The 22,282-nt window shown below is 42.3% G+C and overlaps 2 protein-coding genes across 4 annotated transcripts; one reads left to right on the forward strand and one right to left on the reverse strand.

Moving 5' to 3' along the window:
* Positions 1-1,841: 1,841 nt before the first annotated feature.
* Positions 1,842-11,330, forward strand: RB195_018404 (uncharacterized protein; the record flags this gene model as incomplete). Its single annotated transcript, XM_064185848.1, has 13 exons — positions 1,842-1,863; positions 1,930-2,043; positions 2,106-2,190; positions 2,588-2,714; positions 2,831-2,916; positions 2,978-3,065; positions 3,123-3,195; positions 4,059-4,160; positions 4,268-4,395; positions 5,241-5,393; positions 10,541-10,716; positions 10,844-10,937; positions 11,241-11,330. The coding sequence occupies 13 exons, from the start codon at positions 1,842-1,844 to the stop codon at positions 11,328-11,330; spliced, it is 1,338 nt and encodes a 445-aa protein (XP_064041729.1).
* A 407-nt stretch (positions 11,331-11,737) lies between these two features.
* Positions 11,738-21,824, reverse strand: RB195_018405 (uncharacterized protein; the record flags this gene model as incomplete). 3 transcript variants are annotated; one of them, XM_064185850.1, is made up of 8 exons in its annotated part: positions 11,738-11,745; positions 11,837-11,903; positions 13,407-13,514; positions 14,100-14,267; positions 14,416-14,563; positions 19,220-19,371; positions 21,010-21,105; positions 21,657-21,824. In XM_064185850.1, the coding sequence occupies 8 exons, from the start codon at positions 21,822-21,824 to the stop codon at positions 11,738-11,740; spliced, it is 915 nt and encodes a 304-aa protein (XP_064041730.1). The 3 variants fall into 3 exon arrangements, with proteins under 3 accessions (XP_064041730.1, XP_064041731.1, XP_013305613.2); XM_064185849.1 differs by lacking the exon at positions 13,407-13,514 and adding an exon at positions 13,547-13,621; XM_013450159.2 differs by lacking the exons at positions 11,738-11,745; positions 11,837-11,903 and adding an exon at positions 13,153-13,217 and having other exon boundaries at positions 13,283-13,514.
* Positions 21,825-22,282: the final 458 nt, after the last annotated feature.

A 22,282-nucleotide genomic window follows, 5' to 3' on the forward strand; every position in this document is an offset into this window, starting at 1 on the left:
TCTACAAAACCAAAATGTAAGTCAGCCAGTTGTATTTCACCGGCCATGCATAATTTAAGATGTTCTCATTCCGTAGATTCACGAGTGTGTTGGTACTATTTTTGAAGTGCTAGATGGAAACTGCTGCTCTCCTGCCCTCAGGTGTGGTCGGGACAAAACGACTGGAGGCTCGGTGCAGCTGTGTGCATTCATCGTTGAAGCTCAGGATGGTGCTCACTCGATCCCCGATATGCGATATCCCCCGCCGCTCCACTTCTATCTCAGCCGTTTACTCACCTGCACCTGGTTCAAGTTAGTTTTGAACCAACTATATCCCTGTAGGATCAACGGTTAGCGAGCCCGAGAAATATCAAAGTGTTCTTTCAAAATTTTGAATAAGCAGTAAGAAGGCTAGAAATTCTAGGTTGCTTGTTGTAGACCGCGCTTCAATCCGATCCACCGATACTGGGACCAACTTCTTTCTTGTAGCACTGCGCTTAGTTTCACATTAGGTTCGTCTTGCAATGAAATCGTGGTAAACAGAAGGTTACTGGCACTAAAATGTAGTCAGATGGAGCACTCAACACTGTTCACATCGCCTTGTACGTTGACTCACAAAAAATAACGTTACTAGGGCGCAAAGTCAGTTTTAAACTGTCAATGCGGATTGCGGAGGAGTCAGATCTCAGGCCATTTTCGGTTTCGTTCAAGTTACTGCATAATATGGCTTAGGCTTTCAATTCTAGTAGGCCTGTTAGCAGAATTTGATGAATTTGAAGCAGTAGCACACCCCCAACTTCCTTTTTTTCTCTTAGTAACATTAGCTTACATTCCATAGATCCTCTAAGACTAATGTTTAGGTATTAGAGCCTCAGTCGATTTAGTTGTTAACTTCCAGAAATGAGGGCGCCACTGAGTACCGCCTCCCCAACTAAATTTTACCAACTTGTGCCCTTTCAGGGTGACATGAGGTTGAACTGAGATAGAGTTGAGATTGAGCTCAGTAAACACGGTCATCGTACCATAGTGAACGCAGAATATGAAACGATGCGCAAAGCATTCTGTCCTCCACCGGGTTGAACGGCTGTTTTTCGAATTGGGGTTCCCTTCAAATGCTTCGATTAGTTCGTTGTCGTGCATCTGGGTTAGAAGAGCAGTGGAATACTTCTCCAGTTTGTCGAACACAATGACAAGTGCATCTTTAGACGCGCAAAGTGTTGAAAAAAAGCACCACTTATCGTAGCGAAAAACAGTTGAAAGCCATTTGACTTCGTCCGTAACCATTTACGCCATATTGCACCACAGGTTGACTGGTTCTTATGTTCAGTGTTGCACATTTTTCTTTTTATTGATTTGGTTTATTTTGTTCGTAGTTCTTTTCATCGACAATCGGCAAACAGATCTGCGGTAAAGTGTCGTTGGGGGAGGGGGGCACCCACTGGCGCCCTTATTTCTCGGAGTAAATAATCAAATCAATCGGGTCCCTAAGGCCTAAGCATTAGTCTTAGAGGATCTCTGACGTGTAAGCTTAAGTTACTAAGAAAAAAGTAAGTTAGCGCCTCGGGAAATAAGGGCGCCACTGAGTGCCCCAACGACATTTTCCCCCAGATCTGTTTTGGAGAGCACTAATTAAGACCTAGACTCCAAATCTCTCTTTATTGGTATAGGTGTTCTTTCTTTATTGGAGTTTCTTTTCATATCTCTTATAACTCGTGTTGATCGCCAGATCGATTGGGATCGATTCACTTTCTGTAAACTACGTTGAGAGATGTAACTACTAGCCATATTTAGGTTTTGTTTCATTTGTTTCGATACTCAAAATTAGGGAATTTACGGGTCTGTTATACTGCAGCTAATCCACAATGTCATCAATGTCAATGATAGGTTTGTGATTGGTTCTGTTCTTTATGACCTCTTTTCCACAATTAAATTAGTACGACCCTATTTCAGGTGGAGCAATTCTAATAGTTTTGGTGGCCGGATACATTGCGCGGCAATATGGGCTTCCTCCACCTCCACCGAAAATAGCTGGTATAGATTTGGGCACAACATTTTCGTCAATAGGCATGTTCTACCTGTTTATTATTTAGATTTCGATTACCTTTGAAATTTATTTTCTCCTGCAGGTATCTACCATGCTGTCACTGGTGCAACAACTGTCATACCTGATGAATTTGGGAAAAAATCCGTTCCTAGTGTTGTTGCTTTTTCGTAAGTCATTTTCACGTTCGCTTACGCATAGTTGCTGCGATTACTCAAAATCTTCTGCCAGTTAAAGTAAAAATGAAGCCAGTACCATTTTCTTGTCCTCAATGTAGTCGCAAAGTTGTTATTTCACTGCTCTTACTTTTCTTGAAATCCTTTATCAATACTCACTTCAAAGTGGCATACTTCGAAGCTGAGAATAGCATTGAAGGTGAGCATTTTCGTTCAATTGTAATGTACGGGAAATATTTGCCTTTCTCTGAACCATTTCTTAACAACCTTAACAACATTCCATCAACTGAAACTCTAGAATACGTCTATGAATATTCTATCCTATTTTCATAAGTGGTTTCTGCTCATAGTGATATTTTAAAGTCGTCTTCCTGCATAGATTGATTTTCAGACCTAACGGAACTGTAATAGTAGGATCTCGTGCTGTTGAGCAACAGGAGAAGAATCCTCAAAGAACAATTTACGACGCAAAACGTTTCATAGGCCGAACCTTTGAGAAAGATAACGAAAATTTTTTGGTAGGTTTTGCGTTGTCGTTATTCCACCGAGAACATTTTCTAACAATTTCACGTTGAATTTTGCTCCTATAGCATTCCACTACTGATTAGTTGTTTATGAAGAATCAATATTATAGGCTGATCAGAAACGATATCCTTTTGTCATAAAACTCGACGACACTGGGCACGCATTCTTCGAAATTCCTTTGGATTCTGGAACTAAGTTGGTATTTTGTGGTTACTGAATGTTCTGACTATATTAAGTATTTTAGTATTTCTTTTAGAACGCTGTATCCTCAAGAAGTTGGAGGAATAATAATTAGTTATTTGCGAAGAGCAGCAGAAAAACATTTGAATACTCCACTCAGCCAGGTGCTATTTTTGTTTAAAGATGATTGTTTGTTTATTCTTGTCAAATCCTATCTTCAGGTCGTAGTGTCCGTTCCGGCTGAATTTGGCGAAACTCAACGCAATGTGACAGGAAAGGCAGCTGAATTAGCAGGTTTCTCAACAAATTAAATTACATTTTGGAATTGGCTAATAATAATTTTTATGTAATCTTTACTTTTTATTACTCGAAGTGAAGTGTTATTCAAAATAACGTTGGTAGTTATGAGGACTAGAGTGCTCGAGGAATCGAATACTAATTCATTGCTTTACGTTTTGGGCTTATTTCACTGCCATTTTAACAATCCGTTTATGTGAATGTTCGGATATTCCAAAAAATTGGAATATTGGAGAAGCACTCGAACAGTTGCATATCTGCTTGCTCGAGAACTCCAGTTTCTATGTGTTGATATATATGTGTTGAAATTACGAACGCGTTGACCTGCACTTGAACTGCATGCATACTTTTAAGACAGCAGCAAGTTGATTAGTTTCCTGGTTTTGTAGAATGCGTTTAGTGGCAGTTCTTCTATCGACGTCGGAACTGAACAATACAGATTGAATGGTCATTATTGATTTCATGTGCAATATCCCGCAAATCTTGTTGCTACATTGAATTTTGAAGATGATGATTTTATGTATCAGAGGCTAAGATCAATGTTTTAAAGTGTTGATGCAGTCAAATATCGCTCGAAGACTTGAATATTTGTCCATTTCAACCAACTAGCATCCGGGAAACTAATATTTAGCATATTCAGTAGAGTCAAATATTCGCACTGCTCAAACATCGGGGCATTCGGGTCTCGGGCAACACGAATATTTACGTGCTCAGGGTGCTTATCAAGCCGGAGTGATTCCATTTGGAAACCTTCCTTCAGAGATTTTTTCCAAGTCCTCAAATGAATTCTTAAAACAATTTGAAGGTTTTTTAAAACCTCTTCTATGATTTCTCCGTTTAAGAAAATTTCCTCCATGTAGGAATGGAAGTGCGTCGTGTAATATCTGAACCTACTGCTGCTGCATTAGCTTATGGGCTTCATAAGAAGAAAGGTGTGGAAAGTGTAGTTGTCGTCGATCTCGGTGAGTTACTTCTCTAGGTTCAACTTTCTTTCTAACGTTCTGCATATTTGTGCAGCATGGAAGGACATCCTACCCTGTTTTTTTTTTAAATTCTTTCGAGCTTTAAGGTGGAGGTACTCTCGATGTATCAGTCTTGTGGCTGCAGAGTGGCGTATTCATCACTCAAGCAATGGCAGGGAATAATCGTTTAGGAGGGCAGGATTTCAATGATCGTGTTCAGAAGCACATTCTAACGGTATGTTCTTAGCTCTTTTAGCACTTAAAATCGACTCATGTGGTGCACTTTCTGTACAGTGGCTATCTAAGGAGTTAAGGATCTTTTTCCTTTAAACTTCTTATGTTTCGTTCTGAGATTTCTGTTAAAATGTCTAGCGTCTGGCGTTAATCAATCTGCTTGGGATACGCCACAACGTTCACTTCAATTCAGAATTGTTTAAAGGTAACGAATGTGTAAATAGCCTGTACAGTGACTTGCGGGGGCTAGGTTGTATCATTGGGGAGATGGGATTAGGCGAAGTTGTTTCATCCGCCTTTTTTGGATTATTTGGGGGGAGTTGACTGATCACTCTGATATTATAACTCTACGTTATCTGTTTGTGAAGAGATCTCAACGTCGTCAATTTTATGGGTTCAAGTTACGGAAAATTATTGAAATATTTTTTGTTATTTTCAAGTAAGAGAGAGCGAATAAAAGCATTCTCTCCATTTTGACAACTACAGGAGCCCGCATAAATATTTCGATATGCAAAACTCCATCGCAGTGAGAGGCAAAAGAAAGGGTCGCCCTAAGGTTTAATTTGAAACAATTTTGCTTCGAATTATGAAGCTTTGGGGCGGCGCAGCGTGCAGAAATTATCACAAACTTCGGTAATGTTGTTGATAAGTATTTTAAGTTAGTACTTAGCAAAACTGCGAAATTAGAAATCAGTGCCCGTCAATAATTAACACATCTGATTTATATGTTATCCTACATAAAAAGAAATTTCAAAGTCCATTTAATGACAAACATCATTTATGCTATTCCTAGTTAACAGTAACGCATGATGGGAAAAAAATTTACTCTTCTACTATCTGTTTTAGGTGCTCCAGAAGAGGTTTGGATCTACCATAACTGATAAAGAAGATCTACAGCAGATTCGACTAGAAATCGAACAAGCGAAAATTCGGTTGACCACTCATCCTAAGGCTGTTATGAACTTTGTTCTTAAAGATATCGGAAAATGGAGTTATGAGGTAATATACATGAACCTGTTTTTCATTGATGCTGGCTAATGGACTGCTTCCATACTTGCCAAGGTCGTCAGTGTCATGCAACTCAATGTGATCTTATTATTCCAAATAATCGCAAAACCCACATGTGGATTGGAGGCTCCATCCGCACACTATATTGTGATATGCCTTCTAACCAATACCTTTTTCTATATAGTACATTAAATGTTCATAGGCGTGTTCTCAACGAGTATCGATCTACTCACGAGATTCCTTTAGTGTTCTTCTAAGATCATCACACATCATATATTATACCAAGAAAGTGGGTGCCTGGATGCTCAGAGACCAGCTAGCCGCGTCATCAAATGCCCGATAAAAACTGACTAAAGGCAACGTTGTGCTAGTTTCAACACGCAGATAATTTCGAGGGATGAGTGCTTCTACTATGACAAGACTAGAGATCAGTTACACGTGGGACTGGACGATGTCTTCTGAGTCCTTCCAATAGTGTTTAGCCGATTCGACCATTCGGCAGCAGAAGAATTGAAGGAGTTGTTACACTCACCATTGCCAGTGATAATTTATATCGATTCATTCGAGCAATTGATACTGGATCGGTTGAAAAGATGTGCGTTAATATTGGAATTGACAATTTTCGTTATTTACGCTCAAGTCACGTATTAAGCTGTAATCAAAAAGTCGATTTTCATGTTGGGTGGGCTAATTCTACAGAAAAGTGACACTCTAAATAGACACTGTTGGCTAATTTGTTGCTAAAGTTGGCTCTAAGATAGCTCCTGGAGAACTTCACATTAGGAACGACATTATGAAATGAAACGTACAGGGAAGAGGCTTTCTGAACTCGGCATGATGACTGAAACTATCTGTCACAACTCAGAATTCTAAAAAAACTTCTGTTCTGGATTTTTGAGTTACCCTGTGGAGATTAACGTGATGAATTCGAGTTCATCACTATCAAATGAAAATTTTGCCCAATCTTATTGTTGTCCGTTACATCTGCACATTATAGCACCCTCGACTCTTTTACAAAAAAAAAGTCTTCATCATATGAGGAGGAAACTGCGAAATTGGAAGTTTTTGCGTTTGAGCCGATTCTGCGAAGACAGATAACATCGAGAGAGTGAGTGAAAAGTGTGACCTGCTTGTGGATTCCTTCTGGATTAACTTTTGAGTTGAAAAGTCAGCATGGAGCCATAGGCTATGAAGGGCTAAACTCACATCGGAGACCAAATACACCAAGATATGGGAAAAAACTGACAGAAGATTGAGAACAAACAAGAAGAGAAGCAGTATTCACTGAACAAGGTGGAAAGCAGCGCTTCATCCGCTGAGACTTCTCTATTGACAAGAAAACCGTGTCTGTCTATAAGATCCAGAATGGAAAAGTAGCGTTGATAGAAAATGATGGTCCATGACTCCGCGCACAGCATAGTCCCATAAGCGTCTTCGGCATTACCACCTCGATTGATTGCAAAAAAAAAACCGTCAGAAATGCTTCGTTTTGAAGACAGGAATACTACTCTCCCGTAGAGGGATTATTTCTCTATCGAATATTTTACAATAAACAAGACTTATTCATTCATTCTCAATCCATGCATTTATCGATACAGTACGCTTTGATTATTTTTCTTTCTTTTCAAGTTTCCCTTCACTTCGTTGCATTCGGAAAGCAAATCATTTGCGTTTCTTACATAATCCATAACATTATGGCTCTCTTGATGTCATAAGAATTTTGTGTGTTGTTCCTCCACAACGATTTACCGCCTCATAGTGGCATGGAGGTGACATTGGGCGTCGAACTGCGATGCACGGGGGATTTTTGTCCTCCGGCAGGGTCTCCCAAGCTGAGAAGGAGTTCGACTCATCCGACATTCCGACTTCTCGGAATCTGAAGCTTAGTTAAGAGTAAACCACTGCTAAGATTCACCACCGTCTTGGCAATATGTCGCAAGGTGGCCCCTTGATCCATATAGGTTGGACAACGACCTGTGGTGAAAGCTAAGCTCGCCGTGGCATGGCTGCTTAGTTTGGGGAAAAATCGTTTTGCCACTCCAGCATATGTACTGCCTCAGTACCCTGCACACTGAGCCCTGCCGTCTCAGACGTCGGACGGTATGACGACCGGTGAGAGGCGATCAAATCTCAGGTTGCTCAGAAAGTCTGATTCTGGACCAAGGCGACACATGCACGACTCGCCATGGAGACTGTCTCAGACTGTGTACTTACAACGCGAGAACAGTATCCACAGACGCTGACCTACATGCCTTTCTCAGAGCAGAGCGTATCAAATTTCACGTGATTGCTCTACAGGAGACCAAGTGCAGAAAGAGCGACGTACGACAGATGAATGACGGTACACTCGTCATTCGTGGAGAGAAGGTTCCGTCGCGAAATGTAGGCGGTGTTGGTTTTGTTGTGCACCCATCTCTCGTCCTTCTTTTCGATTCTCACGAGATCCTGTCACCTCGTCTGGCCATTCTTCGACTCTGCCCTATGCGCCAAAAACCCATCACTATCATCAAGTGCTACTCAACAACATCAACAGTGGATGAATCCGAATTGGACACGTTTTACGAGGAGCTGGAGGAAGTGACCCGCAACGAGAAGTCCTACAAATTCGTTGTCGGAAACTTCAACGCAAAACTAGGAAGGGCCACAGAAGAGGAATACAGGATAGGAAGATTTGGACTAGGGGACCGGAATGAAAATCTCGCCTCGCTCGGCTGGCTGTTGTCTCGCCAGGCTGTTGTCCGCCGCTCGCCTATTTCATGGGAACTCTCTTTTCATGAAAAAAAAATCACTGTCGGTGGACGTGGGAATCGCCCAAGGGCGCGACTCGTGCGGAGATCGACCGCATACTCACCAACCGGAGCTGGTGTCTACTTGACGTCTCAGTAGTACCATCTTTTTGTAGTGGTTCTGATCACCGTCTCCTTCGTGCGAAAGTACGACTTAGCCACGCGATGGAAAAGAACATGTGCTACCGGCAACGAAGGAAAAAAGAAGTCTACGACGATTGCACACTCGAGGACTCCTTGTCCCAAGGTACATCAAGGAGGACTAAAACGTGGACTACGAGATGCTGCTCAGAGGATTACGAGCCTGGGCTGAGCGCGCCTCTAAGCCGCGCACGACAAACTTGGATCGAATTTCGAAGACCACCAAGGAATTGTTGGAAAGAAGAAGGCTTGATCTGAATGCATCGCACATTGAGCGGTTAGTCGCAAACACTAGCTGCGGAAAAGGGTTGCAGGAGGATCTTTCGAAGTACGGGCAGAAGAAGATTCTGGAAGCAGCACAAAGAAAAACGAGTCTAAAGAAGTGCCGCAGGGATCTCCGTGAATATAATATTCCGCTAGCAGCCTTGCTGAGCGAAGACGGGACTCGCACGTCTTCTCGTCGTGAGATGGAAATCATTACGGAATCAGGTTCTACTCGAACCATTTCCGTTCGTCAACTCCTGTGTCAAGCCCGATCATACCTACTGGTGAAGCTCCACCACGAATTCTCTCTTCGGAAGTACAAGTTGTTACCAAGAACATGAAATCTGGCACAGCCAACTGATCTGATTTTGCATCAGCAGACTCTCTTCATTCTGTTGGCCATCCACTTCATGTAATCTTAGCGGTGCACATGGCCTCCTACCTTCAGAAAGAAAGGATCCCAGACCAGTGGAAGACCTCGCGAACCGTTATTATCCATAAGAAAGGTGACCGAGAGGACCTTCGCAACTGCCGTCCGATATGCTTGCTGAGCGTATTACACAAAGTCTTCTCCAAGATCATCTTCACGCGCATATCCAGGACGCTGGATGAAGCCCAGACTCAAGCACAAGCTGCATTCCGTCAGGGGTTCAGCTGCTTGGATCATATCCAGACCGCGTCGAAGGTCCATAGAGGTTTGCCGGGAATACCGCCTGCCTCTTGTTCTAACCATCGTCGACTATGAGAAAGCTTTCGAAAGCGCAGAAACGAATGCAATACCGCCAGCGTTGGTCGATCAAGGTGTGGACGCCTCGTATGTGAGGACATTAGCCAACTGCTACGATCGATGCACCACTAAGATACAGCTTTTCCACGGCCCCCTCACCATACCCATTAGAAAGGGGGTACGACAAGGCGATACTACATCGCCGAAGCTGTTCACGGCTGCATTGCAATGGGTAATGAAGTCACTTTCCTGGGAAGAAAAGAGCATGTTGATGGAAGATTTCTCTCGAACCTTCGTTTTGCGGATGACATCGTTCTCTTTTCGAGCAGTACCAATGAAGCAGAAACGATGCTCAACGAATTGAACGAAGCAGGGAAGAAAACAGGATTGTGAATAAACAGAAAGAAGACACAGCTCATGATGAACGCCTACTGCGAGGACGGAGGAGTACAACTTGAAGGGTCCCAAATCGTGGAAACTTCCTCATACGTATACCTAGGTCGTTCTATGAACATGGAAAACGAATTGAAGATTCGAATTCGCACCCATCAGGGAAGCTAGGGACCAACTGACGGACCAAGATCTTCGTGCCCATCTGTTCGACTCGACAGTTCTTCCAGCGCTCTGTTACGCAGGGGAGACGTGGGCAGACACTGCTGCCACATCTAGGAAGCTGCTTACTACTCACATAGCTCTTGAGAGATGTCTTCTGAAGTTTAACTTAACACAACACCTGGCCGGTCTTCGCAGCTCCGACTTAAGAGGAATGTCCCGTCTTCGTGATTCAGCGGAATATATATCGAAAACAGAGCATAGATAGGCCGGTCACATTATGAGAAGAATCGACAATAGATGGACTAAAAGAACGCTAGAGTGGATCCCAAGAGATGCTAAACGCCCTCGAGGGAGACCGCCAACGAGATGGGGTGACGTGTTCGCTACACGGATGGACCAGCTGAGAGCTCAACTGGATACAGCTCAAGGACCTCGTCAACGTCACTCACGAAATTTGAGAACTTCTTGGATGACAATGGTGAGGGAACGAAACGAGTGGAAGAGATGCTGGTGCCCGCACGTTTAGTGAAGACTAAGTATCTAAGTAGTAAAGTGTAAGTATTGTGTGTGTGTGCGTTTACAATGTTACAACCAATGTTTGGTTTCGATCCTCTGATTAATCTCAATTGGTGCTGAAAGTTTTTTTGTACTAGTCTTTGTTTCAGTTATTCCGCGATGAGTTTGAACGTTTGAACGAAGATCTGTTTAAATCGATTGAGAGACCTATCGAGGCTGCCTTGGCTGATGCAAATCTTGAACCTGCTGCAGTTGATGAAATTGTTCTTGTTGGTGGCTCTACCCGCATACCGAAAGTGCGGCAAATCGTTGGGCATTTTTTTGGGTGAATAAAACCTATTAATTGCTTTGTTTTTACAGTTAGGTCTATGATTGTCCATTGTTTTTTTCTTCCTAAATGTATTCGTGCTAATTCTCATAACTGAATTTTGTCCTAATTCTTTATTTAACAGCAAGGTCCCGAACTTCGGAGTGGATCCTGAATTGGCTGTCGTCACTGGTGCTGCGGTGCAAGCTGGAGTGATCGGTGGAGGGTGGCCTTTGCAGGCATGTATGACTTTCTATTTCTCTATGTATTTGAATTATTCCGTTACTTCTATAAAATGTTAATTCACATGGTGTCAACAACATGAATGCCCTTTTTGCGTTGTCCATGAAGGGCAGGGATGAAAGGGAAGAAGTGGAGAAGGGAAAACTTCCCTCTAAAAGCAACCTAATTTTTTTTCCATTTCTGTTCTTTCTAGCATTTTCCAATCACGTATCCTAATTTCAATCACCCGTTTTTGTACGTTATTGACTTTTCCTTAATGTCATTTTCACGAATTCCTGATAATCTGTATTTCATTTCAGGTGGCTGCAATGGAACTTCCAACCAAAAGACGAAAGCGGCATTTCTATACTGAGGAACAGAAAGTTAATGAGAAAGAGAGGAGTGTATAGAGTTCATCTTTAAATTCTACGTAGATTGCTCGTAGTTCGCTCAGAGACTTACTTTTTTCTGCACCTACGTGGTTTCCTAATGATGATGCTGTCATCTCTTCTGGAATGGTTCATATCCCGTCTGAAGTTTACAAATCCAAATCCTTTACCTGGATTTTTGATATTTTCAAGGGTCATTTCTGGCTATGGGTCTCAGCATTCCAGTGGATTGTTGCAATCTTATCAGCTCCTTCAGGTTCTCTCCTATCTGTGATAGTCACTGTGCATGATTCTTTTTTTCCTTGAATTAACAATACGTTTAGCAGTACGTCGCCTGTGTCAGTTATCATCCGCGACCATTGTCATATGTCATGTTGATGTTTCATTGGTTGACTTTGTTGAGATTTTATTCGAACATCCAAGTGCTTTCAAAAAGCTGAACCGGATTTATAGTAAAATTACTCTTCTAAGACTTCTGGTAAAGTTAGTAATAAATAGAAATATGATGAATGCTATATCAAACTTACTGCAATCAATCGAATGGGTTAATTTGCAGACTGAAGAAAACAAAAAGTCTGCAAGAGTTGCAGACCTCTGAAATAAAGTCGATATTAACCCAATATGTATATCCTATGGCTAAGAAACCATAACATATAGCACATGGACAGATGGGTAATTTCTATGTCCATATATTTGGCAATTTAGAATGAGCACATAATAGTAACACACATAATAGTGTAGCACACATAATAGGGTATTTTCGAAGTTCAGTTTTATTTCGGAAAGGCTGCAACACTTGTAGACTTTTTGCTTTCTTATATTTAATATATATATATATATATATATATATATAAGTGAATGGAGGATCACTACGCTTCATCCCATGAACTGGAAAACCCCCTCAGAAGCAGGCATAGTAGCAGGGTGTGTCGTTCTAACCGTAGAAGGGCGCTGGGCCAGAAATCGACGTAAAACATAGTGGAGAGTTCCCTGGAATTTTTTTTATCTTAAAAGATACAGATTCTGCGAGGCAGATTGTCAGCATTTTTAAAGGTAACCGATAGTTTGACTTGATACTTCTCAACAGTATATTTTTTAAATAAGCACTTCTGAGTTCGATACAATGGAGCATAGAAGTTCTTTTTTTGCTGGGCAGAACTATGCAGGCAGCAATTGAAAGTTGCTAGCACTTTTCTATTGTATATTCGTATTGTTTTGCATTTTTAATTTTATGTATACAGTTCGGAGCACAGTGTCGTGCACAGGCAATGTATTTGAATATCTCAAGTACCAGAATCCTCTAATTTACGTGAACTGCTGACCGGTGTTGTCGAATCGAGATAAATACAGACAATATAGAAGAACTTGATAGACGGTTGAGGTTGAATAAGGTGCAAATATGAAAATTGGCAGATGACACTGCCGAGCTAAGACGGGAACAGATTTCATCTGCCGAATATCTTCATCAAGGGACAGATTCGGAAATTTTTCATCAATGTTGCGTTTGGAAGCGTAGTTTCGTAGGTAGCTCTCAGGTGAAGGATGCTCTTGTTTAGTACAAATGAAGTTTATTGACATGAATCAGAAGTAACTGCATTTTGATGTAGTCCTTTCTCGGATCAAAGATAACAGGGGTCTAAATAGAAACACTGATTTCTTGGGAAAAACATTTCCGGGGCTTTCCATTCGATACTTCAATATTTAAAATCCCTGCTGCGCAAAGACTGGTAATGTGCAAGTAAGTTGGGATTTTAATTTATCAGTACTTGTCGGGAATCTGCTCTTTTCTATTTTGGACTCCATCTAACGTATTCGGCACCTCAGTTAATCCTTGGTGGAACCTCTATCGCATGGGACGGTCAACGTTATCTAGTTTCGTTACAACACCCAGGTGCTCCTGTCCATGGGCTGACTATTGCATAAGGTTCGTTTTGATCTGCGGACGACCTGGCTAACCCTGCGACATAACCTACATATGGTGGTTTCACCCTTCCGACCCTCACAGGTCTCCGAGGTAGTATCCCTGCTGCTTCTAAAGAAACTGCGCAGAACGGAGCGAACCATTCTGTTCGTCGTAAGAAAAAGGATTGGATTGACCATTTGATTGAGAATTGAGGTCGAATAGTTGAATATCGTCCAGCACCATTGTATCCACGAGTCGGTTCCCGTGAAGTACGGCGTTATAATAGCCGTCAGTTTTGTAAGCTGAAATTATGATTTGTTAATCACAAACACACCTGTGGGTGGTGAACAATTTTTAGTTGAAAACTAGTCTTTTCTGATATTTTGCATGGAAATCCCGGAGATGAACACTATAGGGAATGAAACAATCTTTGATTTTTCGTCGTGACCTTAAAGGCATCACCCCACGAATCTGAGGTGGTACGGATTTCAGGTGGACTATTGTATACGGGGTCGTAGATTATGGAGAGGGAAGTGATTCCGTCCATTTCTCCTCGTATCAGTGGAAACAGACAACCCCGGAACGCTGTTTTTTATGACGTCCTCAATTGCAGCGCTCCCCTCACCCCTTCTCCCGCCTGCGATTCGTCCGAATGGGTTTTCGACGACTCGAAGGCGAGGCGCGGTTGGGCGGAGCGCAAACGTTGCGCATTGAAACGTAAGCCATCATAAGAAACAGCATTCCGGGGTCGTCCCCTCCCACTGATAGAGGGAGAAACGGACGGAATCATTCTTTTCCACACAATCTACGACCACGTATAGGCATAACCCACCTGAAACACGTAAAACCGTTGGATGATGCCTTTAAGCACATCGTTCGAAGCATACCTCAAGCATGATCGAAATCGCCAGTGCTTGCCACAAGAGAGACCGATCCTTTTCCGATGAACTGGAGTTGCCAGATATAGTGCTTCGCTTCTTTATTATAATTATAAATATGATCCCGTACATAATTAACATTACAATAGGAAGTACCGTCGAAGACAATGTGAAAAACTGCAAACACAAAATCCGGTCAAAAAATATTTTCAGGAAAAGAAGCTTATGCATGCATATATACATGTTAATAGTCCCCCGCAGAGTATTTCTTCATTTGTTGTTAAATTCCGAACTATTTCCAAGACTTTTTGGAAGTGTGGTCTACCTTTGTCAAGACATTGGATCCAAGAAGAGTTTCTTGCATGCTAAGACTATCTTTCGAGAATCTTTTCGTGTTTCCGGAGCAAACATTCCACGCTACTATGAAGATAATGTATAACCACACCAGAAGCGACAGAATCATGACACGATTGCTGAAAAGAATTTTCATATGTGTCACTTGCAAATTAAACACAAACTGGCATTTGAACAAAGACACTAGGCGAATTATATACCTTGCTCAGTTTATGTGGCGGAACTTATCCAAATTGCAAAAAGTTGATGTCCTCCCGCCTGGACGCAGGTGCATCAGGTGGGTTGAATGCTTAGAAGAATGAGCCTAGAGCCTCGCAGAGACTCTCTGTTGGTCTTGCTGCAGACCGAGACGATTGACAGCGGTGTGTTCAAGGTGAGCGGGTCAGATTGGAAAAGATGCGGACAACCGTTTCAGTCATTGCCATAATATCATCTCGGTGATCTAGTCAAAGTAAGACAAGTTAGTTTTACTGTATTTGGTGTGTATTTCCTTCAACAACACTCGAACTCTCTACATGTGGGTCAATTTATTGGAGAATAAATGGATTCGTTCGATCTAACTACAACCCATATATTTCGGCAGTAAATTTCAAACAGTAGTTGAAGAAAACACGCAACCGAGTGAGTTCAAAGTTGGTATGAAAATTGGGAACGTACATTGGGAAGGTACGAGCTGTATAACCTGCACTGTTATATTGCAAAAGTTTCCCACACATTGAAAAAAGGTTCTGTCGTCCAGGAAAGGTTGAATACTTGAGGGAAGCATGGAACCTTTGGCAACGAACATCCGTCTCGTTACACTGAACTGCCGGTCGCTGTCTAGTGAACTTCAACAAGCCGCTCTATCCAGACTTCTGCGATATCTGCATGCACCGTTTGCTACATTGTAGAAAACACGCATCAGGGATCGCCTCTCATCTATCTATCTACTGCAGCGAAGCTGATGAAAGGAATGTAGGAGGCTGTTCCGAATGGTTATAACAACCTGCTGGAGGAGTTTGGATGAACGTCGTCAAGATGCGCCTTTATACGATTGCGGGATCGCAAGACTCAAACACTTGATCGTAAGTGCTCACGCACCTACGGAGACGGCAGAGGACCGCAACAAGGATGCGTTTTATAATGAACTCAATACATTGATATCCAAGATACCAAGCCAGCCAGTAATTGTCGGAATTGATGCAAATGCAAAGATGGGGCCTGAACAATAATCCGATGTATGGAAAATGGTTGTATCCCATGGAGCAGACATAGGACAACGAAGATCGTTTGATAGACCTTTGCGAGCAAGCGAATCTCATCGTTGCATCTACGTTTAAGAGGAATCATCGCCGAAGAGCAGCGAAAGCGGAAGATACCGACTCTTTCGCTGTAGCTCGACTACGTTCTGACGAAGAACATACCTTGTCGATAGTAAAATTTAAGCAACAGCCAAGTTTGTTAACAAATTTTATTACTGATAACGTTTCGGCGTTGTCGCCTTCGTCAGAGCCTGCAACGTAAGAACATCTGCAGTATATCTTCTAAAACTCCTCATCTAGAACAAGTCATCATCCACTAAAAGATTACAGCCGCAAACAATAACCAAAGGAGCCAAAATCGTTGTGCCTACCTCAGCAGCCGCGTTGTCGTGATGCTAGTGGATATCCGCGTGGTGGAATAGCTCCGCTAATACTAATTAGGATGCGACTCGCATATGACCTCGTAGATCAAAATCCGCAATGATCTTGATAGAGAGTCAACTCTTTGGTTACGGCTAAGCGCTTTTCTTTTCTATTCATTTTTGGACCTTTGGAGCTTATCCAAAACGATTCTAGAGTTCTGCAAGCTACAATTTCGGGTTCGTACGATAAAATCATCCCAGCAATACAGAAAGGAGCATTTTCATGACGCTGTCTACGGTAAGCCCCCTGGGAAGTTGCTGCATTCGATTGTTTGATCCCATTTAAATGTTCTTTAATGCGAACAGAAAGGGGTCGCCTTGCTTTGCCGATGCGTTGGTCCCCACATGTTTTGCACGAAATTGGATAGACTACACCAGAGACCATGTAGTCGTCTTCCTTCCCGAATGAACATATTACACAGTTTGGAGTAAGACAGAAGCGATCGTACATTGTCTTTCGAACTAATTGCACCACGCACTAATATCACGGCAACGCGGCTACTGAGGTAGGCACAACGATTTGGGCTCTTTTGGTTTTTGTTTCCGGCTGTAATGTTTTAGGGAATGATGATTTGTTCTAGATCAGACATTTGAGGGGATATATTGCAAATGTTCTTACTTCCCAGGCTCTAGCAAAGGCGACAACGCCGAAACGTTAGCTGTAATAAAGTTTGTTAACAATCTTGGCTGTTGCTTAAATTTGATTATCGACAAATTGCAATTTCTATGCCAAGATTCAAGTAAGGTCGAACTTTCGCACTTCTGGAAGAACATACCTTTGTCAGATATCCAAAAATCTAGAGCTGTCTGGGACGTCGCACTCGATTCCGACCCCAGTTCTTCTCAGCTTCTTGGTACGGCTCCAGAAAAGATATCGAGGAGCTCAACATTCTGACTCTTTCACTAAATGCATTCAGGACGCCGCAAAGAAAACGCTTCCAATTTTAGCACCGAGGAAGAAGTTTGTCTTTGCATCTGCGGAGACAATATCCACGTACAATTCTCTATGTGTTGCATAGCACTGGTGACTTCAGCCACGAGAAGAGTCCGTGGAGGAGGTTGCGTCGTCAGCTGAAACGTGATCGTGAGAACGAATGGACGTCAAGAGCGAAGGAGTTCGAGAAGGTGTGGAAGGACAGAAACCTGAGAAAAGCCTATACTCTGCTAGCCTATACTCTCTATACTCCGCAGTATAGCGGCAGGATTGAAAGGTGTTCGCTTGTCCTAAACACCGCTAACGGAGTCGCTGTTCGAGGGGGGGCAACCTTGCCCTTGCGGAGTGAGCATTTTATCACTTTGCTGAATCGACAGGCACCGTCAGTCCCTGAACTTGTGCACACCTAAGGATAGACGTACAGCGCGGTCAGCGAAGAGCCACCGACAGAGTCGAAGGTTCTAGTCTGTATTCAAAGAATGAAGAAGGGAAAATCAGGCGGAGACGATGGAATTAGCGCAGAAATGCTGAAATCTCTACGTCTTTCTGCGATTCTGAATTGACGGAGATCATCATCAGTTTAATATGGATTGACGAAAGGAATCCTGACTCGAGGAGATAAGCTATTACAATTCCTCTCCACAAGAAGCTATCCGCTACGGAATCCAGTAATTACCGAGGAATATCATTGCTGCGTGTAATGTACTAGGTTTTGGAGCGGATCATCCTGGATCGACCAATCCGACATCGCGAACAAACCACTCGTGTCGAGCAAGCCGGCTTTCGCCCTGGTCGATCAACGATTGATCAGGTGAGACCAGGGGCCGTGGAGGGCCCCTTTCTGTCCAACTTTGCCGTCGATGACATAATGCAAAAAACAGTTGAGCAGTGTCCCGCCGATGTTAGCACCTTCTGCACGTCCCTTGGTGGATCTTGAGTACGCCGACAATGTAGTAATATCCGCTTCTAGCAGTGCGAAGTTACAACATGTTGTTAACCTTGTATCGAGGTTAGCTGCGGCCTAAGGACTGCGATTCCTCCCTGATAAATGCAAGCAGATGTGGGTCTCCTCGAGACTCTCAACGGGAATCAGGGTGGACGGAGAAGCTATCGAACTCGTAATTGAGTTCTATTATTTGGGCTGTACTGAAAACGATGGCAGCTACGAGAGGGATATTCAGCAAGATGCGGTGCGAAAGATGCGCTAAGGCTAACTCGGCATTCAACTCATTGACCGAGTGTCTGTGGTCGACTCCCATCGCCAACGAAGTCGAGCTGCGAGTCTACCTATCCGCAATTCGCCTTATCATGATTACGGTGATGGGAAAGGTTGACTGCATTTAGAGAAAAGTGTTTAGATGACTGCTTGGCTACTTTTGGCCGTTGGTATGCCATAACGAAGAACTTTACTCAGAAGTGGAAATGGTGTACCGGATAACACGTGGTTAACGTCAACATTTTGCTCGGCTTTAGTAGTCATGGAGTACCGCTTTTTTGGTCACGTCATGAGGAGACCGTCCGATCGTCGTGACCAAGTAGTCCTGAGGATGCTTCCGGATCCTAACTGGAGGAGGTCCCCTGGTCGTAAAAGAAAGTTCAGGACGGAGGTGGCGAAAGAAGATCTGACGACACTTGGCGTTGACAGGCAGTTCTGTCGAGACGTAAAATTCCGCCTAATGTGGAATTGTGACGGATGGGTAGATTGTATGCGAACTCTAGCTGAAGATCGAACAGGATGGGCTCGGATATGGTCAAGAACGACAACAGAATTTGTCTTCTCAGCTTCATCTCTATCATACATTTATTGGTCGAAATAATACTTCAGAAAAAAAGAATTCTTTTCTCTTTCGCCCGTTTACAGACGCAGCACGTATTCCAGCTCTTGTAGACTTGGCACGTTGTTAGGTGCCCCGTAGGGAATCTGCTATAACAATACCATTTTTCACACCGTTTCTATGAATAATTAGAGAAAGATGAGCGTCATTGCCCCTCACAATCATGAACTACATCCCTAATTCCTATCTAGATCTCAACACCATCGATTTTATTGCCTATAGGTGGTAAATTATAGTGGATTTGGGTATGGCTGCAACACCGCACATTTCTGGAGGGTTCCAACCAACCGCATATCTCTCTCAGATTTAGATTTCGCAATGTGTTTAGCCGTTATCAACGTACCGAGCGAATGCTATGAGCATGACGGGAAACACAAATACAGCAAATCGGTTGATGGTCATCAATAAGGCGAAATAGAGTGAGGCCTGTTCAGTCAGGTCGAGTATCCGTGACCCCCAGATATACCATTGTCTCGTCGGAGAGTCATCACCAATCTGAGGAACAGGGTAATCAAATGAAGAAAAACTTTTGCCTTGAGATTTAGAACAATGTTCAATTTGCTAGTCAATTCTGAGAACAGCTAAAAGATCTTCTTGTTTAAATCAACGCCGAAGAGCTTATCGATGTCATCGTTCACGTCATCGATGGACAGTTTACCAGATGGTCAGATTTCTTTAGGAAGTTCTTTAAGGGAAATTTTGATGTTTTTCGTGTCCCTTGAGAAAGAAATACTCCATTGGGCACCTCTCGCGCGGTTCCAATAGTTCCGCAGTCTCGATAATAGATCAAAGAACCACTGAAGAAATGATATGCAGGCAACTAATATTACTACTTTACTCGTTACCAATAACGTATCTCTTTGATTGCACATGAATAGAGGTGCTAAAATAATCGCAATAAGAGAAGCACCAGTTTTTTGTGACATATATACAAAAATTCCAAAGAGGTCACACAAGAAAACGTCACATACAAAATCACCAACAAGTCCCTGTCTTCTGATTGTATCAAATTGGTGTCTGATAAAAGCAATCGTCACGGCGAAGGGAACGTGCAAAAATCTTGTGAATTTTTTCGTGCTGAACATTTGTTTGTGTATAGACTGAATGAAATGCATGTGCATGGTTGGATCGCATCAAACAAACCAACATGAAAGTCAGCGCTTCAAGGTTAACTTTATGTTTTGCGCAGTTTACAAAGAAACAACAAGAAAGGAAACAAATTGGAAAAAGGCATTTAGAAATTTCTGCATAATTGTGTAAAAGAGAACCGTGTAATCTAAATTCGATGTCAATCATATTCTAAACTTTAGTAGAATCTACAGTAATCGTTCCTTCACGACATTATAAACATAGCTTAGCATGTGGCATACAGTACTTTTTCCCCACATGAACAACAAACCACATGACCACGAGTTGAATAGCTCGTGCGTGGTTAAGAGGCAATATTTCAGAGCCGCTTGGTCTTTATCTACTTAACTTCACTTTAGTTTTCTAAACTGGAATTTGGGGGTCAGCTTTACAGGAATGAGAACTGAAACTGTCTGAACAAAAGTAAGATGCGTTGATTATTTCATTATTAACGCATTTCTTCGTGTCTCCTCTTCCTCACATCCTCCATCCCACCCTCTCTCCCTTACATATTTGATATTTTCCTTGATTTCGAAAATTCCGCATAAACTATGTTTTATAGAGAATGGACACTTCAGAGTATTAGATCAAACGTTTTCTTAAAATTATTTGTGTCGCCATGCATTGTATTATATTTTGCCGTCACTATACGAGTAATTTTAGACCCTGGATCCTAAGCGAAAGCTGTCGGGCCTCGACGTCTGCATAATTGTTTGTCTCATGTAAACACGTATTTAAGAAAATGACATTAATGCGAACGTAACAAGACATTCCATTAGAGAATTACCCTAGTGGAGAGCAGGAAAACTGTTGAAGTGTTCGCAAAACATTTCTTGGAAGTAAGTTATATTGCAGCTAATGAGTTGGAAAAGTAAAAAAAACCGAAATCGCTTTTAGGTGCATTAGCTCTTATATATGTACACAACACTCATCGAATTAACAAAGGTTTGAATGTTTCGAATATTAGCGTTCATCTCCCGTTAGAGGAAATAGAGCTCAACAAACCTCAAGTAGCATAATAGGCATAATGGTGGAGATCACCATCACCATGTGGATAGCATTTGCCACCGTCAGATGCCAAACCATCACAAAAAATGGGAACTGCAAACACATTGGCTGATACTAGAAGAAAGAACTGCACTGAAGAACAAAAAAGAGGATACTAAATCGTTTATATTTACAATAATATAGAATGTCATTTGAAAGCGTGTTTTGAAGCATAGCTTCCTCTTCATTTCAGAATCGTTTGAGGTTTACGGATGCGTGTCTAGCCTATACAATGAACTGCGGCGGTCAGCCGATGAATCAATTCAGTGTTTTTGTCCTGTAAGGCTGTCTCGAACCATTGAACATGCAGTCACAATGAAACTTTTTACCGACTCTGCTACACCTGCCCTTACCCTAACCACCTGCTTATTAATTACACCACCAAAGTTTGCGCCATAATGGCCACTTTAATATGGTTAATCACAATAACAAGCTGTTGGAACACTCATTTCCCTGTTATTTTTGACTGACTGGGCGGACTTCCTCTCAAGAAAGCCCAATACTTCGCTTTTTGGTGTGCACATAAAAATGACTCGATTTCTATGAAAAGAAGATCTAATTCTTTGTTGAATATTTTTTTTTTGAAATGAAATTCGTTCGCTAACCTCCACAAACTTCTGTCTTCCCTTTATAAGTACTGCAATGAATATGGCTGTGGCAATGGTACCAATGGCGACCAGAGTGCCGAATACGATCACAGCGGCAACGACAGGGACTACTTCGATCGTCGTCATATTGCTCGTGGACATCGACTCGTTCAACAGCAGTCCCATGTTGCCCTAAAGTACTACACTCACAGTTTTCTCTCTCAAACCTATCACATTGTTTCAGGAGGGAAGAGGGGACGATGCACGTTGCCGTTCCAAAAACCCTCTATGACTATCCGTGTATGGTTTAAAGGAACCTAGAAATGTAAGAAAAAACGAAAGGAATGTGTTTCCCCACATGAAAAGCGATTACTATGTCTGCAAGAATTAACTTATTGAAGCTACAGAGTTGAAATTTCCTTACACCTGGGCTATACGTGAAATTCTACGATACTATAGTAAAAAAAGTTACGCTTGGTCCCATCCTTTCAAAAGACAATTAAAATACCTTCTAACAGTTTCATGGAACTCTTTTTGGATTCGAGAATTGAGGGTCCCGCGTAGGATTTCTGCTTCGAAATATTTCGTAGAAATGTACGCTACTCCATCAGTGCGAACAAACCCTGTTAAGTCTTTATTCCACG

Source organism: Necator americanus, chromosome II, assembly GCF_031761385.1.
Source record: "Necator americanus strain Aroian chromosome II, whole genome shotgun sequence".
Lineage (NCBI taxonomy): Eukaryota > Metazoa > Nematoda > Chromadorea > Rhabditida > Ancylostomatidae > Necator > Necator americanus.